This window comes from Leopardus geoffroyi, chromosome C2, assembly GCF_018350155.1.
Source record: "Leopardus geoffroyi isolate Oge1 chromosome C2, O.geoffroyi_Oge1_pat1.0, whole genome shotgun sequence".
NCBI classification, from domain to species: Eukaryota; Metazoa; Chordata; class Mammalia; order Carnivora; family Felidae; genus Leopardus; species Leopardus geoffroyi.
Window position 1 is genome coordinate 72,480,279 of NC_059333.1, and position 23,578 is coordinate 72,503,856.

Consider the following 23,578-nt stretch of genomic DNA (forward strand, 5'->3'; position numbering starts at 1 on the left):
GACTGAGCTACCCAGGTGCCCCTGGACCATTTACTTTAATATAAATATTTATTTGCTTGGTTTGGTTTAACCCTATCCATTTTGTTACTTTTTTTATATTTGTCCTAGCTAATCTTTTCTCTCTTTCCTTGCGTTATTTTAGATAAATTGAATATTTTTTAAGCATTCCATTTTATCTCCATTTTTGGCTTACTAGCTATACCTCTTTCTTTTTCTAATTGGTTGCTTTAGACTTTATAGTGTACAATTTCAGCTTATCATAGCCTACCTTCAAATATTATTCCACACTAAGAATAATGTCTGAATCTTAGAATCGTTCGTTTCTTTCTCCTCTTTCTCTTCCTTTTTTTTTTTTTTTTTAATGTTTATTTATTTTTGAGAGAGAGTGCGCACGCTCAAGCAGGGGAGGGGCAGAGAGAGAGGGAGAGACACAGAGTCTGAAGCAGGCTCCAGGCTCCAAGCTGTCAGCACAGAGCCTGTCATGGGGCTGGAACTCATGAACCACTAGATCAAGACCTGAGTCAAAGTCAGACACTTAACTGAGTCAGCCACCTAGGCATCCTGATACGAGCATTTTTGAGTGTGTGGATTTTATCTTCCTTTGAAGGGCATTGGGCTTATTTTTTCTATTAGCAGTTAAATTAACTTGTGTATCAGCTTGATCCTCTTAACCTTTTTTTGTATAGGTCTAAAATTAAAGTGGCCTTTACTGCAAGGCTAATTTAGCTGCAAAGGCCTTGCCGTATTGGTATCTTCACCAAAAGCTATGGTCTCTGTACTTTGGTTGGTTGGAAATGCAGATTTCTCCCAACTTGTGTGAAATTTTAGAATTTCTTATTTTTCAGTTCCCAGGTTATTCTTTGCCCAATCTCGTGGAATTACACTTTACTCATGCTTTTCTTAGTATTCAGAAAAAACTCAAAGGGAGACCAATTCAGATTTATAGAACTCTTACGTAGTACCGTCCTCTCTGGAATTTAGCACCTTATCTTCCAGCTACTTCAGTCTCCCTTAACTTGTTGTTGTTGTTGTTGTTTTTAAGTTTATTTATTTTGAGAGAGAGAGAGAGAGAAAGAGAGAATTCCAAGTAGGCTATGCACTAGCAGCGCAAAGTCCAACTTGGGGCTCAAACTCACAAACCTTGAGATCATGACCTGAACAGAGATCAAGAGGTGGACGCTTAACGGACTTAGCCACCCAGGCGCCCCTCCCTTTACTTCTATCTCTGTTTTATAATTTAAGCAAAACCACTGTGTTGTGCTTTGGGTTTCCTTCCCCATACTTGGTCCAACATGTGCCTTCAGACAGAAAGCTAGGACAATTATACATTTAGGTTTATAATCTACTTCAAATTAATATTTGTATGTGTTATAAGTTTGAGATCAGGGTTCATTTTTTTCTGTGTAGATTTCTTGTTTCAGTACTACTTGTTGAAAAGACTCTCCTTTTCCTATCAAATTATATTGGCACCTTTATTGCCTATAAACGTGTGTGTCTGTTTTTGGACTCTATTTCTTCCCATTGATCTTTGTTTTCATGCTAATACTGTACTGTGGCTTATGACATAAATTCATGAACGATCTCATGAGTGGTTCTGACATGATATAAATACTTCATTTGACTTTATGATTTTCTGAAAAATGAATTTGAAATGCAGTGTTTTTACTAATTCGAATGTAATGTTATGCTATTTCATTTAACAATTGAATGGAGAGATTTATTTTAAATGTACTTGTCTTACAGAGACCTCTTAATAAAAGTGAAATTTGGAGAAAGCCTTGAGGACTTACAGACCTGCCGACTCTTAATTAAACAGTACATTCCATCAGGACTTTTTGTGGATCCATATGAGTTGGCTTCATTACGAGAGAGAAACATAACAGAGGTATAACTATTAGAGAATTTTTTTTTGAGAGAAATTATTTTAGGGATGCTATAATTGGATTAAGGAAAAATAATAGACAAAGCAACATTGTACTCTTTATTCATTTTGTTAAAGCATATAAAGTAATTTTTTTTAGGTAGGATAGGAATATTCTTTAAAAAATAAGTGATATGTGTCAAGCTTGTCAGTAATAAACCAACTAAACTGAACTAGTTAAATGCTTTTTGTCAGATTGGCTCCTAGTTTAGTGACTATTATATGTTTTTGTGAAGATTAATGATTAATAAATACTGCTTCAGCATTTAACAGTATTGTTAGAGTGACATATACCCCAACATCTGTATAATTTGAATGTGGGAGGAAAGGAAGCTGATATTTATTGGATATCTATATGCCAGATATCTTCTTTTTTTTTTTTTTTTTTTAAGGAAGCAAGGTATATTAAGCATTAGAGAAAGATGATGTCCCATACCTTCTGCACAGATCAATCTTTATAAAAACCCTAGAAGTATTATCTTTCCACTTTATAGATAAGGAACCTGAGGCACAAAGAGGCCAAGTAACTTATCCAGGATCACACAGGTAAATGGAAGAGCCAAGAGATAAATCCAGGATTGTCTAATTGCAAAGTTGTTGCTCTTTCCAGAAATGAATCTTATTCCTTAGTTAATGGTTTCCTTAACTTTTGGTGAGAATTACTTGGGGCTGCTTTTTGTGCAGATTATGTCTTTCTGGGAAATCTTAATTCAGTAGATCTAGATTGGACTAAAAATCTGTTTTTAACAACTCAGATGATTCCTATTAAGAAATTTTGGGAAATCTTTGTTCGTAAGATTATAATCTCTATATAAATATAGAAAAGGTAAAATAAATATACTATACTTGGAGTCATATATAATGACATTTTATTTCTAATTGTGGTTTAGGCCAGTGTCTTCATCTGTTTTAATTACTTACTTAAATTTCTTCTTGAATAGGTAATTATATTTTCATGGTTCAATATTCAGGAGGTATGAAAAGGTGTATAATGATGAACTTCCACCTCTCTCAACCCCCATTCACAAAATTTCTTCCTGTGTTCTGTTTTTTTTTGCACATATATAACAGTTTAGATACACATGTTCACATATATGGCAGTGTCAGTACATATACACATGTGGAAAGACCTCATTGCTTTTTTCCTCATCTGTTTCCTTCACTGAGTCATGAATTTTGAATGAGGCTTTTGAAATTTTAATAATAGGTTTCAAATTTAAACGCAGTTCTTGGCTTGTAGTGACATGGAAATTCACTACCATGAATTGCCTACCATGTTTTAAGAAAATGGAATTATTTTTGCACAGGAGTGCCCAAAAAGAGGTCACATGCATGCCCTCTTGGTAGGGATGAGATTGGGGTATGTGCAGATGATTGTAGCAAGAAAACTGGGCAGGAACAGGATGCCACTCTGGATTGATTGACAAGTTTCTCTTTATCTTGATTTTCTGTTTCCTATTTTTTTTTTTTTTTTTTTTTTGGAGAGAGAGTGAGTGAGCTAGTGGCAGAGAAAGGGAGAGAGAGAGAGAGTCCCAAAGCGGGGCTTGAGCTCACCCCAGGCAGGGCTCGAGCTCACCCAACATGGGGCTCAAGCTTATGAACCATGAGACCATGACCTGGGCCAAAGTCAGATGCTTAGCCAACTGAGCCACCCAGGTGCCCCTTGTTTCCTAATTTTCTAATCCCTAATTATAAGACTTTTAGGTGAATTTACTTTTTCATTTGGCAATTTCTAGAAAAATAGATGTCTCATTTGTGACACATAGCTAATTGGAAGTTGATTTCCTGATATATGAGATGTTATTTCCTTCTGCCTAGCTGGGTTGAGACTGTGGCCCAATTATTTGTGCAGAGAAACTCTGTCACAAGAAGTGGTATTAAATGATGAGTATAACTGGATAGAAGTTAATTTATATGTAGTAAATGATCAATGCTTATATATTTAGATAGAGATCTTGATTGTTCCATGAGATAAAATGTGTGACTGCAGCAAATAGAACAGTGGGTTCAAATTAAATGAGTGATGTGTGGCAACAAAATGTTTTGTAAGGAGTTTGTGATGGTTTATCAGCAATTTGAAAATAAAGACAAGCTTTAAATAGGTACATTGGATAAGGCACATCAAATGAATCTCATTTCATTTTTAGATAGGGCTATTAGATGTACTTAATCAAAATCTCTCACATTCTTTGAAAACAGCATAATATTAGATTGAAACATATGAAATTGCTGTTCTTTAGATCAAAATGGAAATGCTGTGTTTTTGAAATCATAAGTTTTACTCAATCAAAATATGTAGTATTAGGTTCTATGCCCTGACCTATGCCCTGACCAAGTTGGAGGACAGCGACCAGATATACTCTCTCACGTGAAACAACCAAGAAGTAGACAAAATATATGAAATGATGGAAAAGATCATTGACTATCAGACAATGAGGGCAGTGATATGTGAAGTAATTGGGCAATTAATAAGGTGAGCTTTACAACCATCCCAGCTTATTGCTTTGGAGAGTTTTCAGACTACAGTATAGGGAGCAGGAACCCAAGCAGAACCTGGTAGACTTCTTGAATTGAGGAGATGAAGGTGAGATTCTGGGGAGACCGAGGTCAGCAGAATTCACAAGACAGCATGGTAGAGAGGAGAGAATTGCATAGAGACAACTCCAGAGATCCATAAAAGATTCCCCTCAAGTACATAGTTGAGTATTGATTAGTGCATGCATGTGAGGAAACTACTTGCTGCTAGGAAAAGAACCGTATGAAAAAATTAGAGGTTATGGTGTCTGGTACTCACATAAGGCCAGTAGTAGTGTCTGCTCCCAGCAACCTGGCTAGGAACAGCCTCCTGATTCACTGGGCATTAGATAGAGTAAATAGAAGAAATTTTACTCAGTAGTGGGAAATACTTAGCCCTAGACTGAACATTATGGCAGTTCTGTTTAATCTTAAAAGCAAGACCTTCAGAAAACCAAACTGTTTGTACGTGACTTTACTGCATAGAAACAAAACTCAAGAATACTTATAGGAATACAGAAGTATCCAGCACCCAATAAGATCAAAATCACAATGTCCTGATTCTAATAAAAAATTAGGAGGTATGAAAAGATGGGGAAAAATATGACCTGTAATGAGATAAATGAATCAATCAAAACCAATCTAGAACTGGCCCAGATAGTAGAATTAGACAGGACATGAAAACAGTTATTATAACTGTATTCATATGTTCAAAAAGGTACGTAGAGATGTGGAAGATATATAAAAGGGCAACATTGAACTTGTGAAGAAAGTAATGGCATTCAAGGATTGCAGAAAAGATTAACAAACTTGAAAACATAGTAATAGAAACCACAAAAAATATAAAACAGATTAAAAAATAGAAATGTAAAAAGTAAATGGAGCAGTAGTGAGTTGTGGGACAACTTCAAATGGCCTACTGTCCCTGTGATTGAACTATCTTGAAGGGAAATCTCTACCCCATATTCCTTGCAGCATTATTTACAGTAGACAAGCTATGGAAACAACCTAAGTGTCCATCAACAGATGAATGGATAAAGAAAATATGTGTGTGTGTGTGTATACACACACACACACACACACACACAATGGAATGTTACCTATAAAAAAGAAGAAAATCCTGCCTTTGCATCAACACACATGAACCTTGAGTGCATCATGCTAAGTGAAATAAGTCGGACAGAGAAAGACAAATCTCACTTATATGTGGAATCTAAAAAAAACTGAACTCAGATTGGTAGACTGGTGGTGGTTGCCAGGAGCAAAAGTGTGGCAGAAATAGGTGAAGGTGGTGAAAGAGTACAAACATCCAGTTATAAGATGAGTAAGTTCTGGGAACTAGTGTATAGTATGGTGACTGTAGTTAACAATAATGTATATTTGAAAGTTAACAGAAAAGAGTATACTTTAAGGTTTTTCATTGGGGGCACCTGGGCTGGCTCAGTTGGTACAAAATGTGACTTTTAAGTTTATTTATTTTGAGAGAGAAAGAAAGCGTACGTGGGGGAGGGGCAGGGAGAGGGAGAGAGAGAGAATCCCAAGCAGGCTCTGCACTGTCAGCACGGAGCCCAACTCAGGGTTTGACCTCATGAACCATGAGATCATGACCAGAGCCAAAGTGGGATGCTTAACTGACTGAGCCATTCAGGCACCCAGGAATAGATCATTAAAAAAATGTACTGTTAGAATTAACATCTCAGTGTCAGAAAAGTATTATACCTTTAATTTTTATAAAGTTTTACATTTGTAGATTGTAGAAGTTGTTCAAAGCCACCACTTACTATGCCTTAATTGAGAAGTTTTTTTGAAGAGCTCTAGTTCATGAGAGAAAGATATGGCAAATGTTATTGATACGGCACAATTTCACAGCTTAATTCATTTAACTTAGCTGTAGTGGTTTGTGACATATGTAGTCACATGACAACACTCAACTATTGTCATGAAAGAGTATAGATCCATGTCTGTTAACCAGTGTATGCTCCTTTTGGATTAATGTTTGATGTATAATTTCAGTTTTTTGATAATACATTATTGCTATTTTATCTGCAGTGAAAATGGAATAACAAAATATTTTTTGCAGATCAGTATATAGTCACTAGGCTTTTGGGGGTTGCACTGATAGTTTAGGCACATATTTGGGAAATCTAGCATCCAGCCATTGTCCAGATTATTTTTGATTGTCAGGTTATGATATCCAAAAATATTTTTCTCTTGTTTTACATCTAAAGTGATATACACACCTCCAGCTGTCTGAGGTTTTGGTTACCTGTCAATACATGTACCTACTTGTACAATTTTTTCCCCTTCCCTGTTGTAGGTCGGTTTTAAGAAACTCCTAGCCCAAACTCCTAAATCACCTCTAAGACCTCAAGTTGTTGTTTATGGGTTAGCTTGTGTTGATTCTTAATTGATCTTGGTTTAAAATGGTTTTAGGTCTTTGTTGAAGTTCTTGTAAAAAAAAAAAAAAAGATTCTCATTCTAAGAATTGAGATACAATTCAAATCACAAAATTCACCCTTTTGAAATATACAAGTTAGTAGTTTTTAGTATATTCATAAAATTGTACAACCATCACAACTATTCTAGAATATTTTCATTATTTTCCAAGAAACCCTTAAAAGGCTAACTTTTGAGTTTCAATGCCTAGTGTAAAAGTTTTTGAACCGTTACCAAATAACTCTTCAACCAACAGAGCCCTCTCTGAAGGCCAAATTGTTATTTCTTCCTGCCTCATTTTCATTATATCCCAGTTTCAATGCACGATTTAAAAATTCTCAATTCGGAGAACTTACCATATATTTATTTCTTAAGTGAAAATACAGAAGACATAGTTACCAAATTCATAAATGTTACATAAATGTTGGTTGACAGGTTGAATTTCAATTAAATCTCAACATCCTGGAAAAAATAGACTGTAGCCAGGAAGATAAAATTTAATAGAGATAAATCTAGGCCCTTCATTTAGTTAGTAATAAGTCAATTATTTGAAAAAATAGTATGGGAGTTTCTTGAATGTTTTTGCAAAATTTTCAAATGAAAGATATAGGGACGAATAGGTGGAACCCAGACAGGGTCAGCGAAACTACTTTGTAGGGTGCTGTAATGGGAATTTATGTCCTTTTACATTTGTCAAACACATAGAATCTACAACATAAAGATTGAACCCTAACTTAAATGATGGACTTTAATTTGTCAAAACCGGCTTATCAATTGTAACAAATGTACCATACTAATGTTAATAGTAGAGAAAACTGTAGGGTGGGGGGTGATACATAGAGATGCTGTATTTTCTGCTCTGTTTTCCTGTAAACCTGAAACTGCTCTGAAAAATAGTCTTAATTTTTTTTAAAAAGTACATATATCTTCTATATATGGATATATATCTCACTGAAATAAGGCTGCTAAAATAATCTTACAATTTTTGACTGAAAGTAATATTGCTACTATATACCCTGAGTGTTTCTAAAGGTAACTAATATGATGAATGATTTGGAAACCATATCATGAGAAACCAAGAAAGCTATGAATGTTTCTCTGAGGAGGAGAAAATTTAGTGGAAATGTTTGAGGGACCCTTAGTGAAATAGGGAACAGTTTTATTGTAGGTATTGTAAGCAAGGACAGTTGTGAATGTTATATACCAGAGCATCACATTTCTACGCATAAAAAAGGAATAACCTAAAAAAAAAAAAAAAGAAAAGAATAACCTTTTAACAGTAGATAAAATGAGATGACTTAAAGCAATAAGCTTCCTTTTAGTCATTGAGAGTATTCAAGCAGTGACTGGATCCTTGAACAATGCCCTCATTGGGACAGTGGTTTAATTTGATCACCTTTAAAGTTCATTATGACTCATAAGATTATATAACTCCTTGACTTTTGCCAGTGAGTTGTTTTTTTCTTATTCCTGTGATAATCAGAGAAGGAAAAACATGTGAAAAAATAAAGTACTTGGTGCTTCCATCAAACAGGAGAATTAGGATGTTTGCCATGATGGGAAGAAGTTAATTCTGTTTTTTTCTCTGAGATGTATCTGGGCTTCACATAGAGAATCTAGAGACGAGTTGTATGTGTGTAGGTCTGTACACGCGCATACACACACACTCACAGATTATGTATAGAGTGCCTATATATGTGTACATATATGTGCATGTGTGTATGTGTGTTTATACATAAATGTGTGTGGATGGATATATAATAAATACACACACAAACATTATAATTCAGGACTAATTTCTGCAACGTGCATTTTTACTTTTGGTGTAGAATATCTATTTTAAATTGTTTTTTACCATATTTTTTTAAAGAAGCATTTACTATTTTTCTATTAACTTTTTATACCAAATATGGAAAGAGTGCTGACCTTTGCTTTGACTTCCTGACCACAGTACTCTGTCTTACTCACTGCCATCTTAACTTCTCTGAAGAACAGGAAATTACCAGAATGATAGCAATCATTTCAACCCAATACTGGGTTAACTGTTTTTGTCATAGTTTTCATATTTATTAAATGCTATATTCCCAGAATTTCTCTTTTTTTGGTACCTGTTTTGTCACCCAAGCAAGGTTGATAAAGAAACTACAAATAAATAATTTTTATTATGGGGAAAGTTCACACCCTAGAGTATAATTTCCTCAGTTTACTTTTAGTAAACAAACTTTTAGAGCACATCTTGTGTTTTGCGGATGGCATGGAGTGGAAATTGTTTATAAGGGGGGGATTAGACATTTCTGTTCATCTGTATAGCAATCTTCTGGTTTTATTTATTGATCTTCCTCATTCATTTCTTCTTCTGGATTAATATTTGCTGTTTTTTTGACAGGCAGTGATGGTTTCAGAAAATTTTAATATAGAAGCTCCCAATTATTTGTCCAAGGAATCTGAAGTTCTAATTTATGCCAGACAAGATTCACAATGCATCGATTGTTTCCAAGCTTTTTTGCCTGTGCACTACCGCTATCATCGGCCACATAGTAAAGATGGAGAAACCGTTATTGTGGTCAATAACCCTGATTTACTAATGTATTGTGACCAAGGTGAGGGTTGCAAGTCTTTTCTGAAGGTTGAAAATAAAAGTAAAGATGTGGTGGCAAGTCTGAAGTCAAGGGCAAGGATGACAAAAGCATGTTTCTTTTTTCTTTTTAATTTTTTGATTGTAAAATAAACCATAGATATAGAAAAACTTCACAAATAAATAGTAAATTATTATAAGGCAAATACCCTTGTCATTACCTCCCAGGTCAAGAAATAGAACTTCACCAGTCACCCTAGCAGCAGCTCCGTGTGTCCTGTCTCAATCATTGCTTCCTCCTTTCCTCTAAAACTAACCTACTATCCTGACTTTTAATCACTTCCTTATGTTTCTTTATACTTTTTTTTTCACCCAAGTGGGCATTCTTAGAGAATAAAGCTTCATCTTTTCCATTTAAATAAATGTATTACTGTTAAATCTCTTAATTTACAGATTCCTCCTCTTTCCCTTTCTTTTTTTAAAAATTCCCCTTTTGAGGAGCACCTGGCTAGCCCAGTCAGTTGAGCATGAGACTCCTGATCTCAAGGTTGTGAGTTCAAGTCCCATGTTGGGCATGAAACCTACTTAAAACAATATATATATATATATATATACATATATATATATATATATATATATATATATGTATGTAAATAAATAAATAAATAAATAAATTAAAAAAATTAAAATAAAAATTCACCTGTTGAGAAACCTGGATTTCTCATAGTTGGGGTTTTGGTGATTACACATTACATTCATGCTGTTCATCTAGCCTCTATTTTCTGGAAGTTGGCCACTGGCTCCAGATGTGTGATCAGATTCAGCTTTGATTGTTTTGACAAGACTGTAGGTGGTGGTGTGTTCTTGTATGATTAGGCATATAATGTCTAGTGTATTTCTTTTTTCAGCCATTGATCCTCTGTCCCTTTGCTGCTTTCTGTTTCTTCATGCTGATTTGCAGGACTTGCAGCTATTGGTGTTTTGTATCCACTTGCATGGATTTGTGTATTTGGTGGGGATACTTTATCACCTAGTTTTGTTATAAATGTTGGCCATGACTTTTTGGTTTGGGGAATAATTTTTCTTTCTGTTTTACGTTAAAAAAATTTTTTTAAGTTTATTTTTGAGAGACAGAGCACAACCAGGAGAGGGGCAAAGAGAGAGGGAGACACAGAATCCAAAGCAGGCTCCAGGCTCTGAGCTGTTAGCATAGAGCCCAGTGCGGGGCTCAAACTCATGAACCGTGAGATCATGAGCTGAGTTGAAGTCAGCTGCTCAACTGACTGAACCACGCAGGCGCACCAGTTCTTTCTGTTTTTATGTGTGATTTGTGTGAATTAAAACTATGCTTTCCCCATTTGCAGTCTTCCTAGAATCAAGACTTTAAGAAGCTCCTTTCAGATTTTGGCTCTTTGTGTCTCCAAATTTGGGTTGATTGGAATATTCACAAATTAGTAGCACTAAAGACTGGGAGATTGGAAGTTTTTAATCCTACTCTGCTGCCATCATATTTTTCATGTTGAAAAAATAATAAAGTGTTCAATTCTGCTAAATTTGTTCATCCAGCCTAGCTTGCTTTCTTTTAATTACTCTAAAGTTTGAAAAAGTACCCTTTTTAAAAAATATTTATTTATTTTTGAGAGAGAGTATGAGAATGGGCAAGAGCACATGTATGGGGAAGAGGCAGAGAGAGCATGGACAGAGGATCCAAAGTGGGCTGCATGCTGACAGCAGAGAGCCCGATGTGGGGCTCAAACTCATGAACTGTGAGATCATGACCTGAGCTGAAGTCAGACGCTCAACCAACTGAGCCACCCAGGTGCCCCGAAAAAGTGCCCTCTCTTGAGAGAGATCTAGGATTCTGGTATTGTTCATTGTTTTTGTTTCTTTGTTTGTTTTTAGTCTGAATGCGCTTTTATATGGGCTTGTTTACTCAATGGAAATTTTTTTGGTTATATGCTTAGGATCTATTCATTTTTCTGAATATATGTTATACTTCAAAAAAATTTTTAATATTTATTTATTTATAAATTTTATTTTAGATTGAATGGAGGAGAGGGGCAGAGGGAGAAAGAGAGAATTCCAAGCAGGTTCCATGCTCAGCACAGAGCCCACTGTGGGCTTCGATCCCATGACCCTGGGATCATGACCAGAGCCAAATCAAGAGTTGAACGCTCAACCAACTGAGCCACCCAGGTGCCCCTACATTAAATTTTTAAAATGTGGTACCTCCTATAATGGGATTTGTTAAGAAGTCATGCTTAACTTCTGCACAGTCTTAGTAATTTTGTAATTCCTTAGCATCCATGTAGAGCAGGCTGCTAAAATAAAACAGCATGTGATAGATGGATTAGGTCATGTACATTGTGTATTAAAAGTTTGAATACTGATTATCTCAACATGAAAGACTGGCCTCACCTCTATCTAGTCCAGATGCAGGTTTTCTGATACAATGTTCTACCATTTCTTCTCAGAGTTTCCAATTTTGAAATGCTGGGCTCAGTCAGAAGTGGCCGCTCCTTGTGCTTTGAAGAGTAAGGATTTCTGCCAATGGAACAATATGAAATATAAACCAGTGAGTTAATAGTTTATATTGTTTTTAGATCATGCTGCCTCATTTAAAATTCATAATGTTTCTGCCACATTTAAAGGATTAGCATTTTATATTCTATCATAGAAAGCTGTGTTTGGTTGTTCTCAATGTTTCTTTGCTACTGGTGGCAACAGTGGTTCCTCATTAGAGCCAGAATCATTTAATTTGGGGGCCAGATATTAACATTAGTTCCATGCCTCATTGGTCCAGAGTTTAAGTATAACTAGTATGCTTTTTTTTTAATGTTTATTTATTTGGAGAGAAAGGGGGGAGGGGGAGCAGAGAGAGAGAGAGAGAGAGAGAGAGAGAGAGACATCAAGTGGGGGAAGGGCAGAGAGAGAGAGAGACAGAGACAGAATCCTAAGCAGGCTCTGTGCTCTGTCAGCACAGAGCCCAATGTGGGGCTCGAACTTATGAACCGTGAGGTCATGACCTGAGCCAAATCAGGAGTTGGATGCTTAACTGACTGAGCCACCCAGTTGCCCCCCCCCCCTTTTTTAATGTTTATTTTGAGAGAGATGGAGACCCAAAATTATAAGATTTATTAATTTTTAAACAACAAAATGAGTTAATTTCACTATACTGCACAGAACAAGTGAAAAAAGGAAAATAAGACTCAAAGTAGTATTTCAACTGTGATAAAGTTTTAGATCATTGTATTGCAATTTGTATATCTAAATCTAGGTTGTTGCTGGCCATTTTGGTAGTTTTGACCTCCCAACTTGTTTTCAGCTAATAAATTAGGTTAAGTATTCATACTTCATTAACTTTGGCTTTGTCTAAGGAGTGTACAGTTTTCTATTTACCTTTAGTTAACATGGTCTGCTTCTTTCCTCTCTTCAGAGTGAGTAGTTTTATATAATCCATCTCTTTTCTTTCTCTTTTTTTTTTTTTCTGTCCTTTCCTTCCTCTTTTATGGGCTGCATTTTAACTGATGGTTGTAATAACTGTTTGTGTTTCTCTTTGTCTCTAATTCTCTTTAAGGCCTGCTTGCTTTGGTTGAGTAGCACAATCTGTGCCATCGTTTTCACAATTTACTTTTACAAGGAGTCAAATGGATTTGCAACTGAAGTAAAGTAAATTTAAAATATTAGGTAGCCTGTGAGTCAGATAAACATAAAGCAGATTTGTTCATATGTTCAATTGTGGATATTTAAATTTGAAGTATTTTCCTTGGAGTTGTGCTTTGAAGTCTGTCTACCAGCCAGCTGAGAAAATAACTACTTAGAGTGTAGTCTTACTGCAAAGCACTGCTATTTTGTTGTGGATAACTCTCTTAGAACTGACAGTTGGTAAGATGTATGACTGTGCCAATATCTTTTGCAATGTAGAGTTGCTTTTGAGTAGATTTCCATTACCATATGGAACCCAAATTTTTTTTCAAACTCTAAAATATATCTGGAGCATTACATTTGATTTTTTAAATGTGAATTAAGAGTATAATCAGTGTTTATTTATGATTTATTAATTTAAGGGGCGCCTGGGTGGCTCAGTCAGTTGAGCGCCGGCTTCGGCTCAGGTCATAATCTCACAGTTCATAAGTTCGAGTCCGCATCGGGCTCTGTGTTGACAGCTCAGAGTCTGTAGCTTGCTTTGGATCCTCTGTCTCCCTCCCTCTCTGCCCCTCCCTTGCTCATGCTCTGCCTTTCTCTCTCTCAAAAATAAAATAAACATTAAAAAAATTAAAATATTGGTAGTGTGTTGGGAATGCAAGCTGGTGCAGCCACTCTGGAAAACAGTATGGAGGTTCCTCAAAAAACTAAAAACAGAACTACCCTATGACCCAGCAATTGGACTACTAGGCATTTATCCAAGGGATTCAGGTGTGCTGTTTCGAAGGAACACATGCACCCCAATAATTTATAGCAGCACTATCAACAATAGCCAAAGTATGGAAAGAGCCCAAATGTCCATTGATGGATGAATGGATAAAGAAGATGTGGTATGTATATATATATATACAATGGAGGTATATATATACTTGGCAATCAAAAAGAATGAAATCTTGGGGCGCCTGGGTGGCGCAGTCGGTTAAGCGTCCGACTTCAGCCAGGTCACGATCTCGCGGTCTGCGAGTTCGGGCCCCGCGTCGGGCTCTGGGCTGATGGCTCAGAGCCTGGAGTCTGTTTCCGATTCTGTGTCTCCCTCTCTCTCTCTGCCCCTCCCCCGTTCATGCTCTGTCTCTCTCTGTCCCAAAAATAAATAAACGTTGGGAAAAAAAAAAAAATTAAAAAAAAAAAAAAAAAAAGAATGAAATCTTGCCATTTACAACTACGTGGATGGAACTGGAGGGTATTATGCTAAGTGAAATTAGTCAGAGAAAGACAAAAATCCTATGACTTCACTCATGTGAAGACTTTAAGAGACAAAACAGATGAACATAAGGGAAGGGTAACAAAAATAATATAAAAACAGGGAGGGGGACAAAACATAAGAGACTCATAAATATGGAGAACAAACAGAGGATTACTGGAGGGGTTGTGGGAGAGGGGATGGGTTAAATGGGTAAGGGGCATTAAGGAATCTACTCCTGAAATCATTGTTGCACTATATGCTAACTAATTTGGATGTAAATTAAAAAAAATAAATAAATAAAATGCAGTTCAAACTTCAAAAAAAATATTGGTAGTGTGCATTGCTACAAAATAAGTAATTACCTTATTAAAACATTTTGAATTCAGTTCTTTTAGACCATGTAACTTGAAATAAGAGGTCATAATTAAGCCCTTTGAATTTGTGTGTGTGTGTGTGTGCTTGTGTGTGTGTTAGTATTGCTTGTTTATATATACCAGAAAAATAGGTGACCATTACCACAGTGGTGATCTATACACTAAGGCTTGTTGGTTTAAGACACCATTTTTTTGGTAGGGTGGCTTTGTTACAGATTATGCTGGTAACTTTTTTTTTTATGTGAAATTATAATCCAGATATTTATAAAAAGAAATAAAAAATAAAAGTATTCCCAAGTTACCTAAATTTTAATATTTTTAAAAACTATTTTAACCTATAAAATTTACTAGAGTTTCTAATTGAACCTCTTTATCTTCAAAACCAAATAGAAAATAGAAACTAAGTTGAACATAGAACTTTTGTATTACGGGTTAGTAGGACAACAGATTTGATGTACCAATAAAAGACCCATTCAATTGTGTAATTTGTGAATAACAGACTTTTAAAAGCTATTTTGGAGGAAGAAACAACAAAACAGGAGTAAATGGATACTTAGCTTTATTGTTTTAATGTTTTTTCTTTAAGGCTTTAACTGTGAGAGAATTCTGTATTCTAATAGGAAACATAGTAAGAGGAAGTAAATGTTTATATTGATTACAGAGGTGATGATGGGAGATAGCATCTGCAGAAAGCAGAAAAAGTCAAAACTAAGGAGAATTTAAGGATTATTGTGGGGATTGAGTCTGATTCTGTTATATTAAATAAAATATTGAATCCAAAAGAATCACTCAAATAGTAATGTTACATGTAGTGTAGCACTGGCTGGAAGATATTTAAAAGAAACAAATTAAATTAAAAAATTAAAGAAATTGTGGTTTCACCTTAAGGTGTGCATTTTAAATATCTCTAACTTCTCTCTCTTTCTTCTTCTCTCTCTCTTTCTCTATAGGTATATAAGAATGTGACTCTACAGGTTCCAGTGGGACTGACTATACATACCTCTTTAGTATGTTCTGTGACTCTGCTCATTACCATCCTGTGTTCTACTTTGATCCTTGTGGCTGTTTTCAAATATGGCCATTTCTCCCTATAAGTTTTACCGAGTTAAGTGCTTTCCATAAACCTAAATAAGACCTATTTACTTGTGACTAGAAGTGTTCTTCTAGAATTATGTCATTATTTTTGTCTTCATTTATGACTAAAATTATGTCTACTAGAGGAAATTTTGGATCATTTTCAACTAATTCCAAAATTTAGTGCTCTGTTGTATAGACCTTTGATAATCTTCAAGCTAGTGCCAATAGAGGAAACTTAGTTTCGTTAAATTAATATTTATTTTGTGAGAAGTGATTTTATCTTCATTTCTTTTACAAAAATGGGTACTTTATCTATTAGAGACAAATTATTCTCATTGTGAATAGAAACATTTAAATTTCAGCTAAAAATTGAGAAAATCATTATAAATAAGAATAAAATATTTTGGATGAATCAGTTTATTTAAACGTCAATTTTATGAGAATATTAAAGTTACTTATCCAGAGTTTAAAGAAAATAAAGTAGGAGAGCTAAGAAATTATTAATATCAAAATTGATTATTCCTTAAAGCATTTCCACACTTCTTTTATATTTTATTATACTCTTCTGAGTATATGAATTTACAAAGGGCTTAATGAAACTACGTACTAACATTTAGTGCTGAATTTGTCAAGAAGACAATTCAGATTGTCATTTTAAAGAGTACATTTTATTAAGTTGTACATGTACAAAAAATCTTTTTTGCATCTTCAGTGATTTTTTTTTAAACAAAAGCTCTTGATGTACTGTTTTTCTTGGGAAAAAAAGTAGAAAATAAAGTAAGTGCCATAAGCTAGTTAAAAAATAAAAAGGCAAGCATGTTCTTCTCTTTATTTAGGGCAGTGCATTTAGGACAAGCATATTCCGAAACAGAAGCCAATAAACCAGGGTATGTTGGCAATGTTTGTTTTATATAGAGTAATGGAATGATAAACATTTATATATATCACTGCTTAATTTCCTAAAACATTCTGGTGTTTTTATAGGAATAAATCTTTTGTATTTTGACATGTATGACTTGACTAGTCAAAATAGTTCTTTTCAAAGGTGTGTTTAAGAACCTAAATATTGAAAAAAGCAACCAAGTGCCATAAAACAGAAATATTAGAGATCGATAAAATTTCAACCCGGTCTAATTTTATACTTGTTTAATGTTTTCTTATAAGAAAGAACGCCATGCTTTTTTACAAGCATTTCTTTCATACTGGGATTTACATAGTGGCATTGAAGTAAAATTATATGTCAGTCAAAATTCAGTAACATCAACAGACAACATTTTGAAATATGGAGAGGGGAACATGGTACCTCTTAAGAGTATATGTGGAGTAGAGGGCAGAGTGTACATATATCTTTATTTTCTTTTGCATATTAGCACCAAGTTTCATCAGTATTTAAACAAGTTTTCAAGTTAATATTTGAGATGGTGGTTTGGAACATGATTCAGCCACTTACGTATTTATACAGGTATTCAGAAGTGTAATAAAAATGTGAAAGTAAGTGAAGAGTACTTTCATATGACTCTTCTTGCCTAATAAGTGGTTGCTAATGACATTACTTTTGATACAGTGGAACATTTCTGGTTTTGAACTCTTTATATTATCTTCTTTGGATGCTTAAAAAATGAATAAGCACTTTATTTTTTGTAATTAAAAAAATTTTTTTAAATTAAGCTCTATTCCCAAGGTGGGGCTTGAACTGAGGTCGAGAGTCACATGCTCTGTCTACTGAGCCAGCTAGGTACCCCTAAGCACTTTATTTTATTTATTTGTTTGTTTGTTTGTTTTTATTTTTGAGAGAGTGAGTGAGAGTGTAAGAGGAGCAGAGAGAGGGAGAGAGAATTGCAAGCAGGCTGTGTGCTGTCAGTGCAGAGTCCAACAGGGGGCTCAATCTCACGACCTGCAAGATCATAACCTGAGCTGAAATCAAGAGTCAGAAGCTTAACCATCAGAGCCACCCAGGAGCCCCTAAGCACTTTACTTTTGTAATCAGTTTTGTAATTCAGTGTATGGTCTTTTTTGTTTAAAGCTAAGAAAATAGGTACTGTCCTATTGGTCATTCTGTTCCAGTGTCTGCTCCACTTTTATGGTTTAGTTTTCTTAAAGTAATATGTTCTTTTGGATGAACATAACAGAGACCTGGGTTACCTCAACTAAGGGTGGTGATGGGGCAGAGATTATTTGAGTGTGTGTGTGTGTGTGTGTGTGTGTGTGTGTGTGTGTATCTAAGCCACTCTACCAAGAATTTACATTATTTAGCTAGATCTCAGGGAAGATGGTATAATATATGACTTGGGAACTGGAAAGATCTATGGCAGCTCTTAATGATTTCAGAATATAATGAGTTTAAGGACTATTCTAGTAAGATATTCTATTTCAAGCTACTCACCTATATTTTCATAATTAGTGCTTATTGGTAAGATAAATTAGAGTGAGGTGACCAACACCTATCTGCATTATCCTCCAAACTTACAAAATATTCGTTTGGCAGGTTGTTGAATGTAGAGTTGAGAGAATGAAATAATGTGGATTAAGTATGCTCTTCAGGATCATCCTAACCAGTGATAGGATGAGTAGGTTTAGCTATCTATCTGGTTTGCATCTTAGACCTTACTTCTAGAATCCGTTTCCTCCTGAAGTGTATCTTTTTAATGAGTTCCTTTAGTAGGTCCCTGTTGTTGACAACATTTTTTTTTTTTTTTTTTTTTTTTTTTAGTTGAAGTATAGTTCACACACAATGTTACAGTTAGTTTCAGGTATACAACACAGCTATTCCACAAGTCTATATTTTATGCTATGCTCACAAGTGTAGGTACCATTGTCGCAATACAATGCTATTACAATACCAGCAACATTTTTGTTTGATGATATCTATATTTTACCCTCATATGACCAATAATTTTGCTACACATACACTTCTAAGGTTGGTTATTTTATCTTGGTGTAATATTTTGGTAATCTTGGTAAATATTTTTCCATTGTCAACTGGTACGCATTGTTGCAGTTGAGAAATCTTCAGAAGTTTAATAGTTATTTCTTTGTAGGGTAGGTCTTTTCTTTCTAGTTGCTTTATTTTTGGTATTCTGCAGTTTCATATTGACATGTTTGAAAAGATGTCTTTTCTTTACCCTGGTTGGGCTTCACTTTACTTCCTGAATCTGAAGGATCTTGTCTTTATTCAGTTCAGGAAAATTCTTGGCCATTATCTCATTATATACTGCCTCTTTTGTCTTCTCTCAGAGTTCTTGCTAAGCATATGATAGACCTTCACAATCCATCCCCATGTCTCTTGATCTTTCTTTCATATTTCCCTTGTCTCTGGGCTATTCTCCATAATTTCTTTAGATCTGTGGTCCAGTTTAGTAATTCTCTCTTCAATATATAATCTGCTATTTAACCGAAACATTGGCTTTGATTTCAATTATTAAATTCTTTATTTTTAGAAGTTCTACTTGGTTACTTCTCAAAATTGCCTGGTCACTTTTAAAAAAATACTATCTTGTTTCGGGGCACCTGAGTAGCTCAGTCATTTGAGTGTCTGACTTCAGCTCAGATCATGATCTCGTGGTCCGTGAGTTCAAGCTCAGCATCGGGCTTGCTGCTGTCAGCGTAGAGCCCACATTGAATCCTCTGTTCCCCTCCCCGTCTTGCATGCTCTCTCTGAAAAATAAACATTAAATAAATAGTATCTTGTTTCTCGCTCCTGTATTATTTTGCTTAATCAGTTTAATAAACTCATTTTCTATTCTGTAACCAATAATACGACTCTCTAAAGTCCAGACTTCATTATTTTGTTCACAGTTTCTTCTGATTCATTTATGGTGCCTTATTTTCTCAGGTATATTGTAGTTATATTTTGGGTGCTCATATTTAGCTTTTGAAATCCTGTTTATCTTTGGGAATCCTTTGAGTCCTGGGTTAAGAGTGAACCTGTGTGGTGAGGATTTGTATTTGTTTCTTCCAGGCCTCCAAGCACTACCAGTCTGGGACTACTTTCTTGTCCTGAAGTTTCCTGGACAGTATAGGTAATGTCAGTTTGAACTTTCAAACACATGTGAGGGAAAGTTTCTGGTTATGAATTCTAAAGAGAAATTGTTTCCCCCTCCCTACCAAGTCCAGACAAACATACTAATGTCTGCTTGTCTCCCAGGGTTGGTGCAGGGGATATTTTTTATCCTCAGTCTATTCTTGGAGGGCATAGCCCTTTGAGTTTCCCAGTCTTATGCAGGATCAATGTCCCAGCTCTTTGTACAGCCCAAGGCCTTGTCTTTGCTCTTCTGTCCAGCCAGTAAAAAAAACAAAACAAACAAACAAAAAACAAAAAAACCCAGAAACAAACAAACAAAAAACCATTTTCTGAGATAAGTATATACCCTCAACACAACCATAGCTTCACTGTCCTGCTTACTACTCAGGTTTTTTGCTGTCTCTCTGGGTTGAGTGTGGGGTTTGGAAGACTGTCAGAGGTATTCCTCCTCCTTTCTTGAAAGCTTAGTTATGCCTTCAAAAGGATGTTCTATTTTATCCAGCATTTCGGTGTGTTTAATAATGGGACTGTTTTTCAGGTTATCTAATAATAGTGTGCCATATTGGTCTTTGATTCCTTTCTCTCTATATCAGTTTGTATTCTACATGTATAGATAAACACAGTCTAGCTACCTTTTTCCAGTTCTGCTTTCTCCTTAATATCAGTCATGATTACAGCCTTTCTAGTTTATTTCCTTCTATTCTTGCATCTATATACTCCATTCGCTGCACAGCAATCTAGTGATCTGAAAATGTAAGCCAGATAAAATCACTTCCCTGCTTAAAACTCTTTAGTAGCTTCTTGGAATAAATCCAAATTCTTTAGCATGGCATTCAAGATTCTTCTTGACCTGAATCTTGTCCACTCTACTGTTTTATCACAGTACATTACTCTTCTTGCTCTAAGCTCAAGCTACACAGGTCTTCATAACTGACCATAGCAAGTCCTTTTCTTCCTCCTGCCTATAATGCTTTCTCCTAGGGGCTTCTCATGGCTCTCTCCTGTTCTCAGCTTAAATGCCCCCTCCTTAAAGATGCTTTCTCTGGCCACCGGATCCAAAGTAATCTCCCCAGTTGTCTCCTCATACCAGATATCACTAGTTTAATAATTGTGCTTGTATATTTGTAAGCTGCACAAAGGCAAAGTGACTCATGTTCACCCTTGTATCCCTGATAACTAAATGTCTGATACATTTTAGATGCTCAAATGTTTGTAGAGTTACTGAATACACTGATGAACTCCACTGTGGATAAAACATGAAGGCCTTGATTTCAAGGAGATGGGACTTATTTTAGCAGCAAGACATAGTAAGAGTTTGTAAGTAAAATGCAAATGGATAATGGATGAGTTCCCAGAAACAAATGTTCTGGAGCAGGTTTATGTAACAGCAGTGTCAGTCAAGCATCTTTGGTTGGCACAGACCTGACTGGAGACCATGCTAAGTTAAACGAGGAACTGGCTCTCTTTCTCAGTTTAAAGAATATTCCCTAAACCCCGTCCCCAAAAAAAGAAAGAGAAAGGCGAGAAAAGCAGACTACACGTCTCCAAACTACGACTCCCAGCAGCCCCGGGCGAGCCCGCCCAGCGGGAGGTGGTGCCCGTCTCCACCCCGTGGAGCTCTGTGCTTGGGCCGGCGAGGGGGCGGAGTTCTGGCCCCGCCCCTACCCGCGCCCCGCCCCTACCCGCGCCCCGCCGTCGCCCTCCCCCAGGGTTGTGGCCACGCGCAGCGGCGGCGGTTGTTCCGCTTCCCCTCTGGCCCGGGCCGTCGCCATTGCCGAAGGCTCCCTGCCCTCCCCTCCCGGCGCCCGCGGGGCTCGGCTGCCGCTCGGCCTTGCGGTAGCAGCGGCTGCGCTCCAGCGCGGCTCGTCTTCCCGCCCCGCTTCCCCCTCCCTCCCCGCCTGCCCTGCGCCTTGCGCTTGCCCGGGGCGGTTCCAGAGCCCGCCGGGAGCTCGGACTGAGGCGCCTCGCTGGGGCGGGGACCTTCCCTCGCCTGGGGTAAGTGTGCAGGCGGGCCGGGACGCGGGCCGTCGCTCTCTTCCTCCTTCTTTCTCCGCGGCCTGGCCGGCGCCAGCGGCCCGCGGCAGCCTACCTGCTCTGAGCAGCGCCGGGGCAGCCGCCACCTGCGTGCCTGGAGCCGTGGCTCCCGGGGCGGTGGCTCATTGTCTGCTCCCTAGGGCTGTTTTCTTCGGCTTCAGCCCGAAATGGGAAGCTTGCTGGGCTGGCGAAGTGTGACTCTTCCTGGACCCAACCCTGCCCAGGGCCGTGTCGCGCCACAGGCTCTGCCCACTCTCGGTCTCCCTTCCCTAGCCTTTCAGCTTCCTCCTGTTCTCAGTTTACTTTAGTGTTCGACCTAACGACTCAGGTTTTAGTCCTCGATGATTTTTCCTGAGTCCCAGCTCCTCCTTGCTACCTCTCTGGTCATCATAGTTTCATTGCTTAGGCATATATGGTCTCTAGTCCCTTTACTCTTTTCTAAACTACAGTGTGAAATCTCTTCCATATTTCGTATTGGTAGAAACATAGTTTTCCGAGAGTTTGAGGGCCTCACCTAACAACCGAACTTTTGGGTCTTCTCGTGATTCTTGTTTGATCTTCAGCCAGGAGGTGAATATTTGCTTCTTTAGGTAATTTAGGTGAAGGTTGGCTTTTCACCATGTTTGGCTTTCTTTAAATCAAGACACATACGACATTGCTGCAACATCCTCGGTGGACTCAGCCTTTTGAGTATTTCTTTAAAGTCATCCCAGAATTAAAGTATGAAAAGTAATTTCTGTTGTCGTTGATGTGGGGCTGTATCCTCCTTGTATCTTCATTTTAATTGGAATACTCTACGCAATTGTGAGCGTGATTTGTTTCCTCTTTGATAAATCATGTACAACTTCCATTGATAGTTATTTCATTTCTCCTTTAAAAGTGATCTATAGTTGTTTTTTTCTTTTTAACCTCTGTAAAAGACAATCAAAATGGTTAGGCCTAAAATTAGACTCCGACGAACTGTGTTTTGGATCAAGGTTGTGCACGTCACGTTTTTTCCCCTGCTCTGTTAGACTCTTCCGCTCTTATAAGTAGGCAGGATATTGAAATGTACAAGAATTTGCTTGGGGGGGTTTTAGTTTTGTAGAGTTATCCAAAAAAATAACATTAAATAAAATTAGATTGGGTTGAAGGCAGTGAACAGTAATTTTTAAAGCAGGTTACAACTTGTCAACTCTGCCAGAAACTCTGTGGCATTTGTAAAACACACTCATACTAACTTCTAAATGTTTTTTTTGTGTGTATATGTATATACACACGCATACACATATTATATACACACTTATAAGTGGGAAGCTTTGTTCATGTTCTCCTATTAAGGGTATTGATTTAAGGCAATTCTTTCGTCCTTGGCTTTTAAATCTTTCTAGCTATTAATTATACAAGAACACTGACGTACATTGGGAAAAATGAACCTTAAAATGTTTTTGAACTGTAATATATGTAGGTATTAAGCCTACTTCCAGGTTTTGTTGAAAGTGGTTGATGTAAATTCAGCGAATTTTGTTTTCACTAAATACTCCATTTTTACCTAAGTGTTAGTACTGAGCCCTAATACTGTCATCATTTGATGTCATTTGTCCTTAACTTAATTGAGAGGTCTTGTTGCAGGTATAAAAATGATAGAGTGTATAATTTGGTGTATAATGTCAGCTTTTCTGCCAGTTTCTATAAGCAGATAGTTGGTTTTTTTTTTTAATATTTATTTATTTTGACCGGGGGGGGGGGGGGGGGATGG

General features: G+C 36.7%; 2 protein-coding genes across 2 annotated transcripts in view; both read left to right on the forward strand.

The window, feature by feature from the left end:
- PIGX (phosphatidylinositol glycan anchor biosynthesis class X) overlaps window positions 1–16,797 on the forward strand; it is a 32,729-nt gene extending 15,932 nt beyond the window's left edge. Inside the window, exons 4-7 of the mRNA XM_045500984.1 lie at window positions 1,744–1,885; window positions 9,258–9,471; window positions 11,921–12,021; window positions 15,659–16,797. Of these exons, the coding sequence (XP_045356940.1) occupies window positions 1,744–1,885; window positions 9,258–9,471; window positions 11,921–12,021; window positions 15,659–15,802 (601 nt within the window). The 3' untranslated portion in view covers window positions 15,803–16,797. The remainder of the gene's footprint in view (window positions 1–1,743; window positions 1,886–9,257; window positions 9,472–11,920; window positions 12,022–15,658) is intronic.
- A 4,700-nt stretch (window positions 16,798–21,497) lies between these two features.
- PAK2 (p21 (RAC1) activated kinase 2) overlaps window positions 21,498–23,578 on the forward strand; it is a 100,342-nt gene continuing 98,261 nt past the window's right edge. Inside the window, exon 1 of the mRNA XM_045502472.1 lies at window positions 21,498–21,801. The gene's annotated coding sequence lies outside the window, so the exon portion shown is untranslated. The remainder of the gene's footprint in view (window positions 21,802–23,578) is intronic.